The sequence below is a fragment of the Agelaius phoeniceus genome, chromosome Z (genome assembly GCF_051311805.1).
Source record: "Agelaius phoeniceus isolate bAgePho1 chromosome Z, bAgePho1.hap1, whole genome shotgun sequence".
NCBI lineage: Eukaryota > Metazoa > Chordata > Aves > Passeriformes > Icteridae > Agelaius > Agelaius phoeniceus.
In genome coordinates, this window is record NC_135303.1 from 9469486 (window position 1) to 9493643 (window position 24158).

Consider the following 24158-nt stretch of genomic DNA (forward strand, 5'->3'; position numbering starts at 1 on the left):
AAGCTCAGAAATTAAGCAGTGATGGGGAAGAAGCGCCCCAGATACTTTCAGCTTTTTTCCCCCCATTGCTTGTTCTAAGTCAGACCATGAATGTGGGTTCAGGTCTCTGTGAGAGGCAGTGCACAAGGAGGGTGCTTCACTTCTGAGAGTGCACAAGGAGGGCAGTGCTGTGATGGCAAAGCCCCTCTTGGTCAGTGGGGAGCATTCTGAGGAGCCACTGGCCCATGCCATCAGCCAGACATCCCATCCCACGCATGAACTTGGGACTCATCAACAGTGTGAAGAAGGTAAAGCGGTTTGCAAGCACCATAAAAAGCAACTTCCTAATGGTTTAATGACAGAACTTCATTTCTCAGCAATTAACTCAATGAAAGCTCTAAGAAAAAGCAAATACAATGAAAATAATATTATTATTTTGAAGTGAGCTCTGGGCTTTTTATGCTGTGCTCAGTTGAACATTATGTGGCAGAGCTATGGATGTTAAAATTAGAGCTGAAAAGAAAAATGCCAAATAGATGAGCTGGTGAAGACAAATTTGTAACTAAAATGGGTAGCTTGCATAAACTAGCAATGATGGATTTATTCATATAAGGATTTGATTGGTAAAATCTTTCTTTAAGGGTCTCAAAAAAAGCTTTAAGCTCAGCAGAATATGATCTAAACCAGCTCCAGCCAGCATGATATGGCAAATTTTGAAAGTTACCTTGGAAATCCTGAGGGGACTATCCCTCTAAGGTGGAAGATGCCTGCAAAGATTTCACAGCTTAATTAATTTTGTGATGTACTTTGTCAGCATGTTTCGTCCTGGTTTGGTGCAAGCAAGGTCCAAGCTTGCAGTGCACAGGATGCTTACCTATAAAACGTATTATTCTTCGAAGCAGTGGGTTCAGGTAACAGCACTCTCCAGTCAAAATAGTTTTCTCTTGAATAATGAGGGTTTCTCGGGTTGACTTTATGAAATACATGGATATCTCACCAATAAAAATCTGCCAAGGAAAGGGAAAGAAAGAGAAGGTTAAAAATGACATGAGCAAACATTGAAACATGGGTGTCTAGTCTCAGCCCACAGACAGTGCCACACAGCTGCATGTTCTGGGGACCCTGCACTGGCACTGTGGGGCTCAGCATGACTGACACACACCCAGCTCCCACCCTGGAGAGGGATCATTCCTGCACTCAGTGGTGCAGAGACCCAGAGAAGATGACTTCACTCATGGCAAGGATTGTGGTGGTGCATCCCTCCCCCTCCTCTGGCTGCACCGAGCTGAGAAATGCTCATTAAGCGTTAGCCTTGATGAGCTGCACCTGGACTAAGCCCCTGTTGAGCATATCAAAGACACTCTCTGTTCCCAGAAACTCTGCTTTTTAATGAGCATTTGTTTTTTCACTAACAGCCTTGGTAACTTATTTTTCTTGTCTGAATAATAACCCAAGTGAAATAATATTTTTGTTGTTGAACTTTCAAAAAAAAGCTACCAACGTGAGTTGTGCCCAGAGTGGAAGATTACCATAACTCCAGCCCACTCTCTTGTGACCCTCGGAACAAGTGTTCAAAGTGAGATCCTTTTTGAGCTCCCAATTCCCAGAAGATAAAAGGGTAATGTGTATGTCTCAAACACTGATAGTTGGATGGCTGTGGAGCCATCCAAGGACTGTTGGCAATAACAGACCAGAAATGTTGGTAACAACCAAGGATTGTTGTTATTAAAACACCGTGAGAAAGAGCAATATTTGACTAAATGTTCTGTTACCAAAAATGAAGTCTCCACAGAACCACTAATCATGATGTCAACTGTGCTTATGTATTATATATTTTTGTATGATCTGAACATTCACGCTTTCTATAAATGTAATAGCTGCTTCCCATAGGAGTAGGATCATTTCTTAAGCACTTAGAACTAATTTAGTTCTGTTGCACTGAGGCCTATCTACCCTCACTAAAGCTGGACAGAATTTAATCACAGGCTTTAGAAGCAATGATGATCCACACACAGCAGGAACCTCTGAAAATATCACCTATCATGTTCTGTCAGCTGGCTTTAGAGAGGGAAACTGGGACCCTTTTAGAAAGACAGAGTTTGTAATTAAAGTCTTTAAAATAAAAAAAGCCTGCCTGATGTGGAAGAAATGAGCTTTTAAGGGGAAGCACTCAAGATTATTAATTTAATACATTATTGCAGGACATACACAAGAGAATCCATAGTGTTAGGGAACGGTCAAAGAAATACATAACAGAAGTGTTTGTGTACACACACACAGGGTGGCACAGACACCTGGAGTTAGTATAAATGTCAAGGAAGTCACCTCAGTTCACTCTGACTGCTGGAATGGTGTGCTGTTTCAAGGGCAACAATTTATCCTTATTAAGCCAGATGAGTGTCCTTATTGATTATTGACATTCAAGCCAAGTATGCTCAACCTCTTTATAATTCTACCCGCTGATGGCAAGAGCTGTGGAGCTGTAAAATGCATGTCGATAATGGCATCTGGAGCGGAGCTGATGCATGGGAGCTGCACTGAAATATTGCCTTTATCCCGTTTCACTCCATCTGCTCTTAACAGAATTGGCAAGCAGTTCAATAAGCTCAGCTCACTAACGACGGGGCTGGGAATTAAGAAAAAGACCATCTGCACTAAAGCAGTTTGAAAGTGACACTCTGTTTCAACCCGTTTATTACTTGAATTATTACAATGTTCAGAAGTTTGAATTACTGCTTTGGCTCTCTGTCTGCCTGGGGCTGTACACAGACACTGAGGGACGATTCACACCCTGAGGGAATTCTACTCTGTGAGCACAGGGGCTACTTGACTTTAAAATATCCTAAACTTTTCAAACAGGAGAGACTTAGGCATAAAACATACTAACAGTCCTCCTGTAACTATACATCCATCTTTAAAGTTCCTTTACATCAGAGGTTAATGGAGTATTTTCCTGCTTCAATTCCCATCTTTGTTTCTATAAATCTAGCTGTCTGGCACACTCCTAGCGACTCCCATGTGCATAGATTAGTTCCACTTAGATTTAGGAGTAAATTTTGCCAGGCTGTAAATCTGTTCAGTTCCATTACACTGATTTAAGCAGAATTATCCCAGATTTCCTACAGCATAACAGTTCAAAATTTGATTTTTTAAAATGAATACTGCCTTAGGTTTGGGTATATGGCAATAAAGCTCTGTTTGTGTAGAGATACAAAGTGATTCAACATAACTGGACCATTCTTATCATGTCATCTCTGGCACTGAATTTAGTTGCTGAAATTTGTTTTCTAATATGCTTAATATGGGCTCTCTAGAAAGTCAGCCTTGCTGTTACTGAAAAATTCAATGGGCAATTGGACACCTGATTCTGAAAGCTAATCTGTCTGTGTGCAGTTAAATGTGGTCTGAATAGCTCTCAAAGAACTTGTTTGTTTGTTTTTTTTTTTTTCTTTCCCAGGCATTTTTGAAATCAAGTAACTCCACTGATTCTCGTGATTTAAACCCTGATGATGCTGCAATGAGCAGGGCCCAAATCCAGCCAAGTTGTCCAGCTGGCCTCCCAGAATCAATCACCAGCACTGCTGAGTACCTCAGCTCCTGCCAAAACAGAATCAGCACTCCAGGAATGGTTGCAAATCAGTTCTATAGCTGACATCTAAATATAAACTCATATACCTAAATATGGGCTGAAAAAGAAAACAGCAAGCTAACCACTTTTATTTCCATTTGGGAAAACAATGCAAGGTTAATGAACTTCTGTATCATACTGGCTTAATTAGACAGTAGAAATGTCAGGAGAATTGCACTGGATTGAAAGCACAAGTGATCTTCAGTCTGGCACGGTGTAGGTAATAGGGAAGCAAAGGTAGTGCCCTGCATGTGTTTTTGTTCTTGGTTTCCTGAATAAAATAGCAGCTCATCTACACTGAGGACATATTGCTTGAGAACTCTTGCTCACATTCCATTTCGTATAACTACCAGGTAAAAATACAAGGATGACCCAAAGCCCCAGTATGAATTAGAAGTACCTACCCAGCAGGCATTTTTCCTCTGGTGATTTCAACCTCTCCAGTGAGAAAACTTCTTCAATTTTCCCTGCCTTCCCATTACTGCCAGTGTCACCAAATACTTGCCCCTCAATGTTCAGCTCTCAAAGTCCTCTGCTGCACACACGTATTTCCTGGCTCATCCTGACCCAGCAGATGATAAAATTATCCGTCCATTTTCCTCTTCAATAGTCTTTTATCCATGATAGTCCTTCAGCTGACATTTTCAGACAGTGAAATGTCTCATCTCCCCCTTTCAAGTTCTCAGCACAGCATTAGCACCTGATACTCCCTGCACTCCTGTACAGATTACTGACAGTTCATAAATTTAATTTTCAATTTAATCAACAAAATAATGGAACTATTGCTTTTAAAAGGACATGGAATCTTTTTTCTCCCCATAGCACTTTCTGATAAGCTCAGGCAAAAGATCATTTGCACAACTTTGTTAAAAAAAAAAAAAGTGAACATCAAGAAGACCTTTTTCTATGAGGATGAACTAAAATAAACTATCCAGGAATTATCCAGGAATGTGTCTGTGGTAAAGCTGAGAGGAGGTTGCAGAACAGTGGGATATTGGAGCTGCCCTCCTGCAGTAATTGTGCAGTGGGGCAAGACTGAGGAGCTGATTTGAAGAGTTGTATTAAATTTAGAAGAATAATCATTGATGGTGCTGACAGGCACAGCTTTTAACCCCATTTGTTCCTTCTATCAGTTTTTCTCAGAACAGAACATTGGCCTTGTACCTCAGTTCAAATGCTGCAGCAAAGGTGAGGCAGGAAATGCTGCATCCCTTCTTCCTTCCCCTACCATGCTTTCGCTCACTTCTCCAGTAGGCAAAATATTTCTCCTTAGTCATGTTTCTCCAAACTGCATGTAGAGTGCCACAATCTGGTTCCTCCCATGCTCCAGTCACGCTGCCCCAGTCTCATATCTGTTTTCTCCCTTTGAAAACCCACTACAGATTCACTGCAACTCCAGCTGCTCAGCTGGATCTGCCCTGACCGCCTCCTTGCTGTCCCACAGCTGCTGGGAGAGGCTGCACCTCATGTTGGAAAATATCCTAATTATAATTTTTTTTTATTATTTTATAACTTTGGTCAGTTTTCACAGGATCACAGAATGAACTAGGTTGGAAAAGACCTTTGATATCATCAAGTATCAAACATATGTTTGCCTTTGCCCTGGGGGAAGGGAATTAGGGTTTATTTCCTCTTTCTTCTTTCCTTTAGGGCATTGTTCCACCAGGTGAAGACCTGATGAGCTTAAAATCTCTACAGACTGGGAGCAGAACAGAAGATTCACCAAAGGTAACAGCCGTTAGTGGCATTAAAGTACCCTGAATCCATCAACTCCAAACACCCCTGGTCTGGAGAAGGAGAGAGAAGAATAAGGACCTGCTTAGCACCAGAGGTGAAAATATCTGTAAGGAGTAGGAAACCAAATACTAAGAACTAAGTAACTTGGGACGAATGAACATTAAACCAAAGAATAGCTATGGGTTTTGACTGTATAAAGTTTGTGAAAAATCTCTTAAAATACGTGTGGCATGGAATGATTTTCTCTGCACAGCTGGCCTATGTGAGGATGAAATTATTTGTGTTGCACATCCTGAGCAGAACAACATCCTGGCCAGAAATAAAGTAATGCCTTTATTCTCTAATGCTAAAAATGTTGTTGGAGAGTTTTTGTTTTTCCTGCAGTTTTGGTGACACTCACAGCCTTCCTGCCTCCCCTTCACTCACTCCTCACTCACTCACTCACTCACTCACTCACTCACTCACTCACTCACTCACTTGTGACAAGTGTGAAAACACTACTTTTGTAATTTTTTCACACTTCCAATGAACACTGGGGTTGTGTGGAAGTTCCCACTGTCTTAATTTCTGCTGCAATTCCACATGGATAAAGAAGGAGGAGGACCAGCTAAGATACATGCGAGAGATGCAGGATGCACCACTGTGCCCAGAGTTTGGGACTGCCTCAAGTCTGCCTCTCTGCGAAACTTCCTTCTGCTGCTTTTCATGAAAAAGTACAAGTGATGTTATTTCCCATCAAAGGAAGACAACAGAGTTCCTATATTAGGGAGAATCATGTGAAGTGCACACATGACCTATCTGTTTTTCCTAGGTATTAAATTAACATTATTCTGATTTCTGTGAGGTTTTAAATCCTTCAACTTGTTTACTCTAACAACACCCTTGTGACACAGTCAGTCCTTTTTAACATCACTTTCTACACTGAAACCTCACCCAGGGACATGCTGCAGCACACAAAAATCTCTGCAGCAAACAAAACTGAATTTAGATCTTGGGACACCTCTGCTCTCAGTTCTGGGCAGGTTTCAGCAAGCCATATGACATTTGCCAAATCCTGTGCAAGGATGCATGTGGCTGCGTTTTTAATGTCGCAAATAGAAAGAACCAAATTAATCAAGTCTCCAGCATTCAAACAGCAGCCAGGGGGAGGAGAGGATATGAGGAAAGCACTGGCTGTGAGACAAGCTGCACGCAGAGCACTCAGAAAGAGAGAATAGCAGCAGATGAGGGCTGTGGAGCTCTCAGCCTCAATCAGCTAGTTTCAGCATGACTCCACACACACTCTCCCTGGGAGAAGCAGGACTCTTCACCAAAAGGTCACCTTTGCAAAATGTTCCAGAGGGTGTTTCATCAGCACTGGCTTCAGCTAGGCCAATAGCAATTCTGCCCTGTTGCACTGTGGTATCTCTGAGGTTTGTATTAGAACAGCTGCAGTCAGGATAGGGATCTTCTTCAGGCTCTACATTGGAGCTCATGATGTCAAGGATGGAGATCTCACAGCCACTTCCATGTTTGCCTATCCTCATTGTTAAAGTTTGCCTAGTTTTTAATCCATTTCAATTTTTGAAGCTGGTGTCCCTTGCAAGGTTGCCTCTTGTGATCTGAACAGTCTGTTTTCCTCTTCTCCACAGTCCCCACTAAGAACATGGCTTATATTGACTTTCACTTACTGCTGTGAATACCTTAATTCCTTAGATCTCCCTCACATTTAGCCTTAGCCCCTGAGGAATATTGATCTGCCATCCTATCAGCTACCCTCAGGACCTGGTATTGACACTGTGAAGCTGAGACACTCTATGGTCAAACCCAGGTGGCAAACACTTAGCAACATTTGTATTGAGAAAAGGCACCTCAGAAGGCAAAGGGTGGCTGAGGTCTGCCTCAACACCCTCCCCAGGACATAGGATTTCTGCTCTGATCCACAGACAGGGCCCTGACCCAAGCCTGCAGAGGCTTTCCCTGGTAAGATCACTATCATCGATATTCCTGAGGACAGAGACCAGCTGAGAGCTCCCTCAGACACTCTCTTGGTCTTTGCCATCACACCCTGGACAGGTGTTCTCAGGCCCCAGGAATCAATACTGTATTTTGCAAAGCTATACAAGGTAATGCAACTGTGTGTTCAGCTGAATGTTGCAATGCCAGCTCACTTTTAATTTTCCAAGGATATAAACTCAATGGATTCAATCTGCATTCAATTACTCACCTCATTGTGTTTTGGAGTGGGTGGTTGTTGTTGAATGAAAACAATAGCAAAGAACTGTTGCAAGTACTTTTCCAGAACAAGAAAATTGCTTTATTGTTTTTGTTTCTCTTTTTTATTTTAAGTCAAAAGGGTTGAAATCCACAATTTATAGTCTAGCCTGCTCAAAAACCAAAACTGTCTTAGGGATGTGCTCAAAAACCTAATACACTGTGGTAAAACTGTCTAAAATTATTATACTGAAGTTCTAATGAAGAGAATACACATTTTCCACAGCCCTGAATTGTTCCTCACAAACTGGCACGTGGCTAGGACCACCACAGGGTCCCAGAGACACTGTCAACAGAAATGCCTGAAAGTGTTGCACCAAATCAAGAAAGCATATTTATTCCTCCAGAATGGTGTGCAAACAGCAGAATACAAACATTTACACAGGGCACACCTTTTCCTCCCTCCTTGGTATCCCCAGCTCCTCATTCACCACCTCACCAGCCCTGGCAAGACTCCAGGAGAGGAAGGCAGAGGACACAGCCAGCTGTGCCAGCACAGGGGGAAGCGTGGTGGGCAGCAGGCTGTGCCTTCTGACAGCACCACAGCCAGCAGAGCCTGGTGATTCCTGCCTGGAAAAGCCGGGAAGGAGCTGCTGTAACAGAGCTCTGAGCTGCGTCATACGTTCTTGGTTTTCCTGGCAGCTGCAGCTGAGCAGCCACAGGGGAATCAGCCACGACAGGCAGAGGTTCCCTGGCTTCCCTTACAGAAATAAACCATTGTAGTAACATGGCTGTGCTAAGCCAAAGCCAAGGAATTAAGAAAGAATAGGAGGACCATTGAGAGGAAGGATGTTTCTGAAGTTTGAGGGGTAAGTGCAGATTGTAGAGAAAAGTTGGAACAATTTCCTCCTACCTTAGATCAACACTGTAATTCAGCTTCTAGTTCATAATCAGACTGGTTCAGTTTGACTGATTTCAACCTTATCTGAAAACAAATACTCCTATGCACAAATTAATAGCACTGGACAGTTAACAGATTACATCTAGGCTGCTACTTCCACCTGGAAACAGAAGGAAAGAAACTAAACTCTGAAAATGGTACTGCCACTTTCTATTCACTTTAAGGTAACGAAGAACAGTGAGAACAGTGCCCTTGAAGCTTTCTGCCACTGTTCAGTATTCATTTCAGCGAGCTGGCCCTGTTCCTAAGCCTCTCTGCTTCTCTTGGGTGGGTAGATAAATCACATTGGATGGAGCAGAGCAGGCAGCAGTGCTGAACTCTGGAAGGATTGTTTAGTGCCAGCTGGGGAATTGGCAGCTTTGCAGTAACCTCGTAACAGGGAAAGCTAGTCTTCAGGGACACTGATGAATGTGGTGGAGTCATCCCAGAATATTTTTAGAGAAATGTTTCAAAAGAAATGGATAAAATTGCATAAAACCAGGCCAGTCACATTTATTTTGCCACTAAAAATGCAGGGAAATGCAGATACAGTGGTACCAACCCACAGCAGCACTTCTGCAAAGTGGTCTTAGAAATAAAACATATATGTTTGTTTTCTCCATGCCCAGTGTCATAGCCAAATGACAGAGACGCAAAGATATTCCATTAAGTTCACAAAGATGTTCCCTTTTGGCTTGCAAGCACTGTAACACCTCAAAGCTGTGCTGAAATCATGGCTTTGAGTCCTCCCCAGACCCATGCACACAGGGCTGCACTTAATGCTGCTTGTGTCTCAGATGAGGGAGCTTGTACAGATCCCTGGGCTACCTCCCACAGCTCCAGAAGCCCTTTTAGATTTTATTATGAGCTAGTACCTTATTGCTGCTGGCTTCCACCAGCAATCATTCCTCTCATGTCACGAGGTGTCAAGACAGTAATAATGTGAAAGCAACACAGAGAGATCAAATTTCCTGGCACATCAAACCAACCATTTGCCAAATCAGCCGTTCTGCCTTTAGGAAGTGAAGCAGTGAGTGCTGTGCAGAAGAGAAACAAGTAATTGCAAAGGCAATGGCATTACCTCTGACTTAAGTCATGTCTTGGTGGTGAAGCTGCACAATGTTGGTGATTCCTTCTGAGAGCAAAGTGTAGGGAGTGAAGCTACAACTTAGCTGACAGTGGATGCACACAGTGCTCCCTCCCACCATGCACAGCTGTGTGCGTTCTTTTGTTTGTGTGGAGGTTTTTGTTTGGTTTTTTTTTTTTTAAGAGTACAAAACATCACGGTCTAAATAGAAATGGCTGCATTTGCTCCTTGCACTGAAATCCTTGGGACATTTGAGTGGATCAAACATCTCTTCCCAGGCTGTGGGCAGGCTAAGTGAGAGGCAGCACCCATTTGGGTACAGGATGACAGATGAGGATATTCACACTCGGAATGGACTAACCAGCAGGGAAGTGCAATTCAGAGTTTAGGGAGAATCTGAGCTCACTTTCTGTCTCATTTATTATCTTTTTATTGATGACCATTGCCAGAATTTGGTCTGCAGAATCAGCTACAAACCAAAGCAAAGTGTGAAAATACTGTGCAAAGAGAAGAAGGTCTTTCAGGAAAAGGTGGGAATGAGAAATAAAATTAAGTTAGTCCTATAAAGATCTTATGATGAGCACCAGTCAGAAGGACAGAAAAATCTCTGACATACACCCTGGTTGAAGATTAACCCAATATTAATTAATAGAACATTAAATAATTGAATTATGTATTAATAATGCAATATAACAATACAACTAATTAAATAATGTGATTAAACAAGGCATTAATAAATACTGCATTAAAAGTGGAAAAAAAAATGTTTTGCCAGGGAAATTTGACCTGCTGTCTCCGGGAGGTTGTACCTAGAGATCACTGGTGCTGAGCATGGTGCCAAGAGCCCTGTGCTGACCCTGACCATGCCTTCTCTGTGTGGAGCAATGTGTCCAGTGCAAGAGTACAGCACAGCCCAAGAGGCAGAGTTTCCCAGTTAAACCAGCCCTGGATCCATTCACCCAGGGTGATGACTGGACCCAGGCCAGCATTCCTGCACAGTTTGCATGGGATGGGTCGGGTCACAGAGTCCAGCTCCACACAGCACTGAGCTGAAGGTCTCTTCAGCACCCAACAACCATACCTGGCATTCATTACAGCCTTTCATTCTTTGTGTTTAACATGGGCTTAAAACACTCTTCAGAGAATCACAGACCTGCTCATGTTGGAAAAGGGCTTTTAAGATTGTGAAGTCTGACCATTAACCCAGCACTGCCAAGTCAAGACTCCGACTCAGCTTTTCATAAAGGATAGCAATTAAGAAAAGCTTCTTGGATTGCTAAAAAGCAAAGAAAATGCTGATCCAGTGCAGCAAAACTTGAAAGGTTAGCATAAAATTTTGGCAGAGCAAGGATTTAGATAGAAGATCCAAATAAAGAGCAACACTCATTACTCAACGTTTTATCAGTAATCAAGGGACAAACCACTCATTAATGTCATTGCTCTGCAATCAAGGCATGGCTGTGACCCACCACCTACCTTTACAAAAAGCACTTGTGAAAGCTACATCCCTGAACATTGGCACTCTGTTGATGGGGGAGGTCAAAAATGTGGGGGGTTCAGTTTTTTTGTTTTGTTTTGGTTTTGGTTTTTTTAATTTTCAAATAATCTATCATTGCAGCAAAAAGTAAAATGAAAGCCTTGGCATGCAACAACATCCAATACATAAAATAACTCTGTTACTGCAGATGTTTTTCATAAAATTATGATGTAATCCACTTTAAAACACCTGTTTGTCTTTAGAAAGTGTCCTGTACCAAAACCTATAGCCTCTTCTGCAGATCCCTTTCACACTTCTTACCACATTCTGTGACAAGAACATGATTTGGTGCACTAAAATTACTGCAGAACAAAACTTAAAACAGACTATGGTGAAGCCCTCACTATTTAAAAGTAAATATGTAATGTACAGCTTCAATCAACTTTTGAAAGGGATAAAAGCAAAATTAATATAAGAAATAAATACTAACAGAGAAGAAAGAAAGCGAAAGAAATGAAAAAAAAGTCCATAAACAGAATCTGACAGGAATTTATCAATGTAATTACAAATTCAGCAAAGCTTGGGCTGTTGATGAAATATGCAACTTTCTGTGTGGAAAATGGAAAAGGGTTGAAGTTTTGCTAACCAGTGAGTGCAATAAATTGTTTGGCATTGTATGCACTCTGCTAGTTGAATATTTTCATCTGCATAAAATATTAAAAATTGCAGTTTACTGGCTGAATAGTGAATAAAATCAGGTAAAGAAAAGTTTAGTGACTGTTGGAAACAAAGAAACTATTAAAAAAAGAAAACAGCATTCATATTTTTCTTTCTATTTAGCATCCTTCTCCTCATCTAAGGCTTTTAAGGCCATTCAACAGTCCTTTTAATATAGCAGGAAATAATCCTGGATATACTGCACATCTGACCTGGATTTTACTTCAGCTTTATCCTGTTTTCTTATTTCCAGTAATACATAACCTTTGCATTAGAGCCTCTCTGGAGCCCAGGAAATTCACAACTAATCAGTGAAGTAAGCAAGCTATTGTAAAAGGCTTAACAAGCTCTATCCCTCAGCCTTGCATTGTGATTACCTCAGAATAATTACTCCTGGAGGTAACTGATGAAGATCATATTAGGCTGAGGCAAAACAGAGTTCCTGCTAAGTGTGAATCAATTACAGCCAAACAGAGAGGCGAGGGGACAAAGATATCACAGCACTATTGTTATTATTTATGGGGATTTCAGATAATTCCTCATACTCACAATCGCTGTCGGGGTTGAAGCCAGCACACAGTACAGCACAAGTGGCGAAATGAAGCTCTCGTCCTCCGTGCCGGGGTACGGTTTCATCAAATTGCCATCCTGACAGAAGAAACCTTGGATATGCACCTGAAAAGTGTCAGTGTACTCGAAGTAGTAGGCGAGCAGAACAGTCCCAGCCATGATGACGAGCTGAAAATAAAGCATAGTCACAGAGAGACGTTAGTTGCTTTTTGAACAGATGCAGCTGTGCCTGCGAGCTACTCCAGTCCTGTGGACCATCCTCCCTTCACCGTCACTCTGACAACCCCTGCCATAATGGTGTGTGAGCCTGTGTGTATGTGTGTGTGTGTGTTTCTGTGCCTCTGCTTTGCAACATCTGTTACATAAACCTTTTGGCAAACGACGCCAATGAACGTCTCAGATGGGAGCGTGTCCGCGCCGCGGCGCGCAGGGGGACGGGAGCTGTGACAGCTCAAAGGGCATGTGAGTGTCAGCGCAGGAGGGATCGATGGCAGCGTGGCAGGAGACAGCAGCAGCAGCGGCAGCTAAAAAACCTGTGCTCGGTGGCAGGGGAGTGGGAAAGGATTGTTACAAAGCCTAGAGGAAGCTAAAGCCAAAACACTTCCCCGCTGCAGCTGCAAGCCCGTGCTGGAGAACGTGCGTGTTGTGCTAATTCAGACGAGCCCTCTGTGTGTCCCAAATGAAGATGCATCCAGAGGAAGACTTCTCTCCTGCCACTCACTTTTCCCTGGAGCTGCTTCTTTATGAGCAAAGCTTTAGAAGTCTACTCAGAAATCTCCACAAGCAACCTGTGGGGACTTCAGTGCACTGCCTGATTTACCTATTCTACAATAGCCACTTTTGAAAAAGCTGGCTTGAGTCTGAAGCTGCATTTATTTGACAGATTTGAACTGCAAAAAGCCTTTCTGGTCTCTCTTTCCATACTTCATGGCTCCTAAATGGGTTGGTTGGAAGCTCAGCAATCCACTTTTTTGTATATATCCACATATTCAGCTTCCCACACTGCTTCAGCAACACGTCACCACAACCTCACCAAAGGTGTCCCAAAACTCACCTCATGATAATAAACAGATTTACTAATTCTTGTTCTCCCTCTGCCACACTGCAAAGAAAATCTCACATCACAGCCTTCACCCAAGACAAAAATACTAATATTGATTTATAACTTTTTTTTTTTAGGGGTAATGGTCTTAAAATTAAAAGAGGGTCGATTCAGATTAGACATAAGGATGATGGATTTTACAATGAATGTAATAAAAAAAGGGCACAGATTACCCAGAGAGGTGTGAATATCCCATCTCTGGAAGTGTTCAAGGTCAGGTTGGACTGGGCTTCAAGCAACTGGTCTAATGGAAAGTGCTCCTGCTCATTGCACAGGAGGTGGACTAGCTGGCCTCTAGAAGTTCCTTCCAACTCAAATCCTATGATTTTAAATTGTGACTACAGGATCTGATTCAAAATCCTCTTTATGAAGACTAGTGCCACTATACAGAAGTTGTCACTATTCAACTATTTTTGTCATTTTAACTATACAAGTTATCTAGCCACACCATAGAAAAAAGTGGAATAACCAGGTCCTGGTATTTTGCCTCCAGGATCTCTGCATCAAAACTGTATTGCTGCAAGATTATTGTAAGACCTCTGAAAATTAATTTTGGCAATTCTATCTCAAAGATACACTTGAAACTATTCATGCACTCCTCTGGCACATCTCTGCACACACAGCCAGCCATTAAAACTATTGTGTACTTGAGTAAGAGCTGGACTAAAATAAGAAAAAATAATGAAATCAGATTAGTAATTGATGCAAGTAGCAGACCTAAGTGGTTGAGGTGGGGAGGGACCTTTGGAGGTCAGTCCACCCTCCTCTGCTCAAGCAGGGACACCTCAGTTGGTTGCCCAGGACCATGCCCAGATGGTTTCTGAACATCTCCAAGGATGGAGTCTTCACAATCCCCCTGTGTCACTTGTAAGACAGACTTAAAGGAATGTCACAGTGAAGCCATAGTTGTGACATTTCATTCCCCCTTTTTTACTTTTCAAATTAACCATCTCATTTTGTAGATGTATTATTTTCAAGACCACATACCTGCCCAGAATAAATTGACACTGGCAAGGGGGTTTATTTACAGACTATGAACGAGATGGGGATGCCATGGAAAGTGTCTCCAGCTGTTTATTTTTCAGCATCAGTCTCCTTACATGATTATTACAATGGGAAGATGCTAACAGCTCACAATCCAGGCAGCAGGACAGAAAACTTAATGTTACAACTTACTTTATAAGCTTCTTGACCAATCACACAAAGCAAAAGCATACTGACAGTAGTTCTATCCATAAGCACACGTGCCTTTGTGTGCTAGATTACACGTACCTTCCTGATATCTTGCTAGATAAACTCTCTGCAGCTTAGAAAGCTATTCAGACAAGCATTAATGCATAGGCTATTGTTCTATTTGCCCTTGCTTTTTCTACAGTTTAAATAATTTTTCTGCTGACCTATTTCATAACTGCTGCTTTAGCTCTACTCCCAATTCTGCTATATCTGAAGCCTGCCTTTTGCAGCTTTCCCAAAACCCTCTGATTTTATAGATTCCCGCATAAATTCTTTTAAAAAACATAAAGCAAGATGCTGATATCTGTGTATTCCCCAGAGATCTTCACAGCAACATCCACGAGTACAAACACAGTCCCACAACTAAGGACACAGGAGTTAATTTACATTTGAATTTAACTCCTTGAGCAGCTATAGATTTTCTGATCAACCTGGGCAACTCAGCTTTGTTAATTAACACAGAGAAAGGCAATGACACTATCACTACTCTACCTGACATGCCCAGATAAACATGTTGGAGATTACAGGATGCTTGGATATAGAGGTCTTTAAACTCAGTTCCAGCACCTCATGTGACCTGGGCTGTCAAAAGCAATCTGACCCACCCTTCCTATCCCAAACATACTCCCAGAAATACTTCAGGCTGCCAGCCCCAGCTGGCAAACACAGGTAAATGATAAATAATAAATGACACAACAGACAGCTGTTTTTTCTCCTCTTACTGGAAAACAGAGAAAGCAGGTTACTGAACTTTTAACCTTCTCTGGGTGTCATATGGAAAAGAGAATGCTTTTCAAAACATAAGGTGCTCTGATACGGGAGGAAAATGTCATTATCCCAAATGCAGTCTCTAGGCAGCAGTTCCACAACTAACCTTGATCTTTCCATTGTCAAATGCTGACTCAGTGCTGCACAAAACTCCCTCTTCCATGTAAAATACAGCTCTTGACTGACTGACTCAACATTGATATTGACCTAGAATATCACAAATCACAGGATCACAGAATGCTTTGGGTGGGAAGGGACCTTAAAGCTCATTCCAATCTACCTGCCATGGGCAGGGACCTTCCAGCCTGACCTCAAAACACCTCAATAATGAACCCAATTCTGTTCATACTCCCTGTGTTTCTGTGTTTTGTTCTTCTGACAAAGAAAAAAAAAAAACCACGAAAAACATATAATTTGTGAAAAGAGATTTGAATTGTGGACAGATCGTATCCTGTAGGTGACATCCACCATCTCACTGAAACAGCAACAGCAGGCAGCAGAAATTTGACCTCCAGCTAAACAGACCTTACCATACCCCAAGGGATGATGTGAAACACAGAAAGCACAGTCAGGAGCAAAATTTTTGCTGCTGGTACAGTCAGTGAAGACCTGACCACTTCTGTGTGGCAACTTCTTCTGCCTCATCTTGAGTATTCACCACTTCAAGCAGCTTCTCAGCAAAATGCAACCAGAAACTTCTTTTTGTTCTCCCTTCCCTTTTTCCTCTCCAGATGTAACTATTTAATATGTGTTTAACATGAGTGAGACAACAAATGCAAGAAGGGGTCAGACTGGCCAGAAGCAGAGATGTCAGAGACAGGAGGGCTCCCTGAAAGGCAGTGAACTTTCCCTGGGTGCTGGGATAAAGAATAGATGCAGTGCTGCCTTGTAGACATCCTGGATTATGAGCACTATGGGGTCCAAATAAGTGGGCCTGAATTTTGTAGCCTTTTCTCCCTGTTTTCAGGTTTCCAAACATTGAAGAAAGCAGAGAAGAACAGGTAGGCTGATTTTAACTAAAGATACAAAACATCCCATTAGGTAATTCAGAAAACACGATGCATTTTAACTCTAACATTTTGCAGGGTTTATTTATTAATTCTTATGAACTAATTTCCTTGAGTTTACTTGGGGAAAAATTAAAAATGCTCAATAACTTCAGAAAGGCAGCCAATGAACAGAAGGCTGCTAATAAGTCTAAGGTACTTAATGGCCTCCATTAGCACAGTGTTTAACCATGTCATAATCCTTAATATTTATCATCACTGCTCCATTGTAAGTTAAGAATATGCTCTTATCATCATTTTACAGAGAGGGGACAAAAGCTGAGGAGATAAAATGACTGCCCTCAGGTCACAGCAGAGCCTGGGGCAGAGCCAAGATTTATCTTTCTTCTGGACCAAATTTTTTTGGATTAGTCAATAATCTCCACATAAAAAGGCTCATTGATACATATGTTTAGGTCCTGATTCTGTAGAAGCTCATTCATGGTAGTGTTAAGAAAAATTGTGTGTCTGACTCAGTCCAATTTAAAAATTCCTGCTGAATTTAAATCAATCTTCACAAGCTGGACTTAAGCAACTGGGGTGTGTTTTTCCCTCAGTCATTTAAATGGATTAATTATGTAGCATGTAACATCCATCCCTTGACACACCATTAAATTCTGCTCTGCTCCAAGAGTCCACACTGGTTCTGCCCTCAGACCTCCCTGTCACTGCACACCCTTGCTCCACTTTCACCTGTGGGTATTCTCTGCATTCAAAAAACCACTTTCTTCAATGTTTAAGAAATAGGAAGCAAGTCTTGCAATCCTCTTTGGGTAATGGGTAATATTTTTGTGTAGAGTTAATAATGTATTAATGACAGATTGTGTCCCAAGTATAAAGAAAGAGGATCTTCGCAGTAAGCAGTACAGTTAGTTACACTAACTCTAGGGTACTGGTGTATATCCAGAAATCCTCCTCTGCACTCTAATAGAGTCTCTGATAGCAAAACTCAGAGAGCACTAACATCCAAATAAAATTATTGCTCCTCCAGGTAGTGGGACTGAAGTCCCACATTGTATGCACTCTCATAATTCATTGCAAAGCACTTCCCTGTATCCTCCACAAATGGGAGATTTTATTAAAAATACTGTTACTCACAGAAAAGTCTCTGTTCTGCAAGTAAGCAAGCAAGAGGGCAACTCCACTTGGGAAAGGGGCATAAAGCTGTAAAAGACAGAGATCAGTATTGGAAGAGGGAAGACACTGTGGGAAACAGAATTTTGATCAGCCTAGACTGAAGACTCCCCAGAATTTTTAACAGAGGAGCAAGAAACTTATGGAGAAAAGGATGATGCTGGAAAAATATCTGGTGTACCCTTTAGCTATACAACCTGTCCTGTAAGACAGGCACACAGCCACTGCAAAAATCTCCTTTTGCTGTGTGTTTTGTCACTATTTAAGTGATATTGCAAGTCCATATGAGTAAACTTGAAACCCCCCTAGTATTGCTGCTATTTATACATAAATAGGTAAATTCTTTTAGCTTATCAGCCTTCCCACAGTCTACTCACAATATATCTTACAGCACCTTTAATGTGCACGACTGAAAACTGAAAAACTGTTCTTGCACACAAATGGCAACGTAAATTATGACTTTTTAGTTTCTCCTGAAAGAAGTCAAAACAGTATTTTGCACTTGGTGCTCCTTAGTGGATAGTCACCGAGATATCTATCGATCCCTTTGCTGAGTTTATTTCCAGCAAATTTCAGTGGTTTTCACTTCTTTAAATGAAACTGCCACAGTTTCATGAGCACCACAAACCTGCACAAGCATTTTCAACCCTTGACACACATGCTGTGGCTCACAGTTCCACCCATTTTGATCATATTTCTGCCTCCCCCTTTGCCTGAACCCTAGTGACCCACTGTTATGCAAAACCTGAAACAATCTGGTGTGCTTTTTCTCAGTGAGGTGATGAGAGCATGACTCTTGGAACAGACGCAATGGAACATCCAACAGCCATGGCATCTGTGTGTCCTGAAATAATTCCCAAGTTACTGCTGAAAGGAATTATTAAGGTGTGCCTGTGCTCTCTACTGGATAATATCAGAAATATTGAACTATGAATCCCAGGCTGTTTTCCCCAGGGACGGGTCCAGGTGTCTCTCTGTCATTCTACCTTGGAGATGGGAGCTCCAGTCTTGCAGCTGCAGCAGAGGGACATTAGAAGCACAGCAAATTGGAACAAATCCCATTTATTATTAAATTCAAAGGCCCATTTCTGCCCATCTAAAAGCAGATCAAGACTCTATTTAAGAAGTAGCATGTCTGTTTCCTGAAGTATCCTATAAGGATGAGGGCTCAGAAACTCATGTTGGATCAATACTTTTTACATGTGTTGGCTGTATTTATTTGTGGCCAGTTGATCTCTACCTAGTAAACCAACCTTCAGCTCATAGTGCTTGTAACTGACATAAAGAAAAAAAATATTTTAGGTGTATTTTGTTTTCTTAAATAATCAAACTTCCTTCTGGCAGAAGAATTGCAGACTGCCAGAAAATAGTAGATTTGGATAATTTGACTTGAAACAGTTATTTGCCAAGCCTTTTTACAGTATTCTCTCTGGTAATTCTTCTCAGGGCTCCTGAAATAATCTATTCTGACAGACCTAGTACAATGTTTTAAGAAGGACCTATATTTTCACACAGTGGAGTGGTCAAGTAGTAAGGAAATGTTGAACATGCCTTCAGACAAACTTGTATTTACAAAGAACAAAGATGAAGACTGCCACTAACTAGAAGCCCATCTGATCCAGATGTGGACGCAGCTGAAACTTCACACTGAGGCGTGAGGGTGGCAGGTGCTTGTTCCCCATTATCTGTTAATGGGAATTAGCAGGATGAGCCCTTCAGGGATGAACAAAAGCCTCCGTCTACAGCAGTTTGTGAAGCATCTGTTGTGTGCCATTTTATCACAACTGATTCAACTTTAAAGGTTTTCACCTTCACACTTGTGCAGCACACCCAGGTCTGTGGAAAGAGAAGTGTATTGGACAGCAAAGGCTCCTGAAGACTGCAACGGCAGCAAATTAATGTTTGTAATGGATTATAAGGATCAGGCTGACTGCACAATCTTTTATTATTGCCAAGAAACTGAATGCAGCAAATCCCCTACTTTTTATGAAAATACTGCAAAACAACAGGGACAAAAAAATAGACACAGGACTGTTCATTGCAACATTATTTTGCTTAATGGAAGAGACAGAAAAAAAATGAACCTCTATTAGAATTCCACGTAGCGGTAAAACAAATACAAGTGAATGATTTCATTATGCTGAATAACCATTTATTTTACACTGTCAGATTAAATATGAAATCCAATGCTCTTTCTACACTGCCACTCCTCAAGGTGTTTTCTCTCTCTCACCTTACATAACTGATTCTGACATCAGGTTTTTTATGCAACTGTGGCACACAGCAACCTTGTCTGCAGCAGCCCAGCACAGGATGTGGCTTTGTTACAGGAGTTGTGAAGTCCATTCAGTGTGCAGGCACAAGCTGGGCAGTGGAGGCAGAGAGGTTTATTAAGGCACACAGGCTTTTGAAACTGGAGCTGTGTAGAAATCAAAGCAGTCTCTGCAGAGCTTTTTACAAGTCCATTTCATGAACTTACTGTCTTATTTCACCATTTTAGCAATTAAGTATGGATTAGGTATGGCTAAAGAAAACATGCTCAGACCCAAATAAAAGGAGTTCATGTCTTCCTAAGGCACTTATTTCAGCAGAAGTTGTTTTGTTAGAGTAGCATGACCTCTAAAAATACTGACATCTGGTTAAAAACTCTTTCAGTGTCTTTTTTTATATACTGGTCCTTGAAGAATGGCGAGACGCTACACTGCAATAGCTTAATGTTACCTAAGAGCTCACCCACATAAAGAATCCAGATTTCTCCAGCTCTAACTGTGCAGTTAAAGCAGTACAAGTCTCTTAATGGCAACAGACATAAAGGCATAAAAATGCTCTAACCAGTACAGCCTTTTCATGTGTAGAAAATAAAATAAGCAACAGTATGAAGCACCTTGATTACCCCAATCTATATGACTCAGTGCACTTTATACACTGCTCTAGCTTTCTCAGTTTAAAACAAAGTTTTTCAACCTTTTTCATGTAAAGACTTTTACTTTCCACCAGTGATTCTTATGTAATAAATTTAAGCCTACTTTCTTTGACAGGTAAGTACGATCCACGGATTGATCACAGGCTGAAACTGTCAGCCTGAAGGAAGGAGGGACATTTACCCACACTGTGTCTGTAACAGCCTGAGCCTTCTCTTACTCCACCACAAAGAGCTGGGCTGCCTTGGGAGAGCCTCTTTACATCAGCTCTGTCTGAGGAAAGCTCAGGCTTTGATGCTGGAGAGGGACAGCACAGGTCTCCTCACTCTCTTCAGAGGTAATGAGTGCAGGGGTGGATGTCCCTACAAGCTTCAGGTGGCCAGCCAACACTGTGGGCACTTGCACAAGATTTTGTGCACCTCAGAGAGGCAGGGAGATGAGTGGACAAAGGAAAGATGCAGCAGCACAGGTGATGGAAACTGGAAAAAGCACAGTAGTGTCTTTTTAATCACTGACAGCAGAGGAAAAGCATTTCTCCCAGGGCTTGAAGAGAGAGGAAATGAATCCTCCTCTCTCTTGTGGAATCAAGCAATACCTGTGTTGCTATTAGCAAGAGAATGTCTGTAAAAATCAATACTAAATATAAATTTTATTTACCTAGAAAATAGATCATAAAAGCTATGAAAAGGCTTATCATTTAGGGTCATGGGTTAGGGACATGGGCTAGTGGTGGATTTGGCAGTGCTGGGTTAAGGGCTGCATTCATGATCTTAGGGGGCTTTTCCAACATCAATTATTTTGTGACTCAGCGTCCTCTAGTACAACCCTGAATATCTGCTCATCTTCTTGCAATTTCTCTTTTTTGGCAAGTTGTATTTCATTACAATAATTTGCTTTCTTTATGAAATAATCATAAAAAAATTATTTTTCTCCTTTAACATTCAGATTCTATCCAATTATACTACATAACTGGACCTTAAACTAAGCCAAGAGCAGAAGGGATTAATGTGGGACAATTCTAAGGAGCTGTTGTTACTGGTTTTGTGACAGCACAGACCTTGTTATGTAGCAGAATTGAAAGAGATGTGATCTATTTAAGAAGAACCCAGTTATGATGAGATATATGCTAGATTTTTTTTGGTTTTTTGTTTTGTTTTGTTTTTTTTTTAATATAAGGGACGTACTGATGCAGAAGACTATTAAATTCTGAGCTTGATTCAAAGTAGATTTTGAAGGCTTATCAGCAGGGGGCATTAATGCGACATTAAATTCCAAATGCCACACTACCAAACATCCATGCAGAGCCCAAAATGTTTTATGGTTTTAATATATTTGTGGGTTTCCCTGTATTTTTCACAACATCATCTCATTTTTTAAAATATAGCTGGAATTTCAGGTCATTTGGTGATAATAGTAATTTGGTTAATAATCTACTGTGGTTTTCATCCTGACTTTTAAAAGAAGTCTTTGTCCCTGGTTTGTGTAATTTGAAAAAGGAGAAAATTATTTTAAGACCAGAAAATTTGCAGCCAGCAGCTTCAAAGGGGATTATTATGACCAGGAAGAATAGGTGGCTTCATCCTTCTCAGTGAGTATTTGTTCACAAGCATCAGTTGCTCTTTGACATCAGATCATGCATCCAGCATTTCCTTTCCATGTTTGCACTCTGATCTTACTACAGACCTGGAGAAAGGAGGTGTTTCCAGACGGCAATTTTAAATAGCAACATTTCTCCCCTCCACTGACTCTAAAATAAAAGCAACCCCATGATAATGTAATTCTTACTTAAAAAGTATAAATTCAAGAGTTCATGTCTGTAGGATTTTCTCTCTTGTTAGTTTTCCAACATTTACAAACAACAAAAAGAATATTTTTTCCCTTCCTAAACCTTATTGAAAGTGGTTTACAAAGGTTTTCTGCCAGAAAGCTGATCTAGCTGTGAGCTGGAGACTGAAGGGGTCAGAGCTAAAAAGGAAGAGCTTTCCACTGCACTGGCTCTGCTCCTTGGTCTTTTACTCAGGGCTGGTTTCAGATCCTGGCACACTGTGATCTCACTCTCACTCTGTTCACTAATAGCATGAAAGTTACTGAACCTGGTCTGACCTTCCTGGATTAAAATCTGTGTAATTTATATCAATCCACAGTCTGTCTATACGTGTAGTGCAAAGAGACATAAATTTAAAAATTTTGACAGGAATTACATTAGTGAATTTTCTTTCCCACAATAAAAAGCTGGAAATTTAGCTTTTAAACTGAAGTTGAGATTTTCACATCACCACTTGATTGCAGGAATGGAATTTTTAAAGAGCATTAAGAAAAGTTTTAAATACAGAGTAAATTTGGGACTTTAGGCAACATTTGGAAGACATACACTTTAAAGATGGGGATCAGAAAGTTGCTTGACTGCTACAGTAGCAAACTACTCTGTAAAATCAGGTAGGTCTTGCTTTTAGGGCCAGACTCTCGAGCTTTGCCTCCTGTATCTGGGACATCATGGTACATCCCACACTTTTTCTGTCCCTCAAACACATATTCTGTATTTCATGTAATATCTTTTTCTCAGGTACATGCAGACCTTTGTTATGATAAAAATCAGTTTCCAAAAAACAATAGTGAAATGAAATGTGTTCCTCAAACAGCTGTATATATCCAGACATTCTGAACTTCCTGTGAAATCACTGGCTATCTTCTATGCATGAAAATCAGGACTCTTCTCTTGAAAAAATTGAGAACTACAATTTTCCTTTAAGACCCCAGAAAAATGGGGTCTGATACCCTTGCAGATAAATGATGATAAATGATAAAGAGTGAGATTTCTACAAGGGGAAAAGAGAATTAAACAAATTAAACTCCACCTGTCCAGGGGGAGAATATATCAGATTAAAAAAATTGTATTTTTATTTAGCACCTTTATTTAGCACCTGAAGAAAATGTCATCACCATTACCAAGTGTTGTTAAAACCTCCAAGCCACAAGTATAGCATATTTATCTTCCCTTGAGCAGGTCCCGTGAAGCTTTTCAGCAGGTGGCATTAATGCTCTACCCAGTTCCAAATGGCACACAGCCAGGAAACTGCTGTTTCCAGCACATAACACCTTAAAATGATCTACAAATTCTGGTGGAGACTAAGTAATTTTCTTAACATAAAAGTCTTCATTAAAATGGTATCTGTTCAGAATGATTTTTTTTTTTTAGCAACAGAAGCAGAGCAGAGATATATTTTGACTACTCTAGTATTAAATTAAAAGAAATCAAGAGCATTTTGTTTCTTTCCTGTCCTGCCTGATCTGTCTCCTCATCTCTCCATCAAGACATCTGCAGAATCAGCTTTTTCAAATGAAGAGAACATCACTAGAATTTCAGGTGTGTACCAGCACCTGTAGTACAGCGCCTTTAATGACAAGAATAGGCACTCAATGCAGCACTACACAGCTTTCCCCAAGCGGAAAGATTTGATGTTGAAGCTGAGAGAGAGAGCAAACTGGGAGATACTGAGGTGGAAAATACCTGTGATCACTTGGGACTGACAGAAAATGAGTTACAGTCCCAGGACTGGTTGTCGTGCCTATCCAGCCTTTGCTAAAAACAAACAGTACAAAATGCTGGAATCATCTCCAGGACTTGT

General features: G+C 41.1%; 1 protein-coding gene across 3 annotated transcripts in view; it reads right to left on the reverse strand.

Annotated features, from left to right (window-relative positions):
* Positions 1 to 24158, reverse strand: part of PLPPR1 (phospholipid phosphatase related 1) — a 119098-nt gene that overhangs the window by 18207 nt on the left and 76733 nt on the right. For all 3 annotated transcript variants that reach the window (XM_054652694.2, XM_077171229.1, XM_077171230.1), the window contains 2 exons: positions 12308 to 12496; positions 854 to 986 (listed from right to left, as the gene is read on the reverse strand). In XM_054652694.2, the coding sequence (XP_054508669.1) occupies positions 854 to 986; positions 12308 to 12496 (322 nt within the window). The remainder of the gene's footprint in view (positions 1 to 853; positions 987 to 12307; positions 12497 to 24158) is intronic.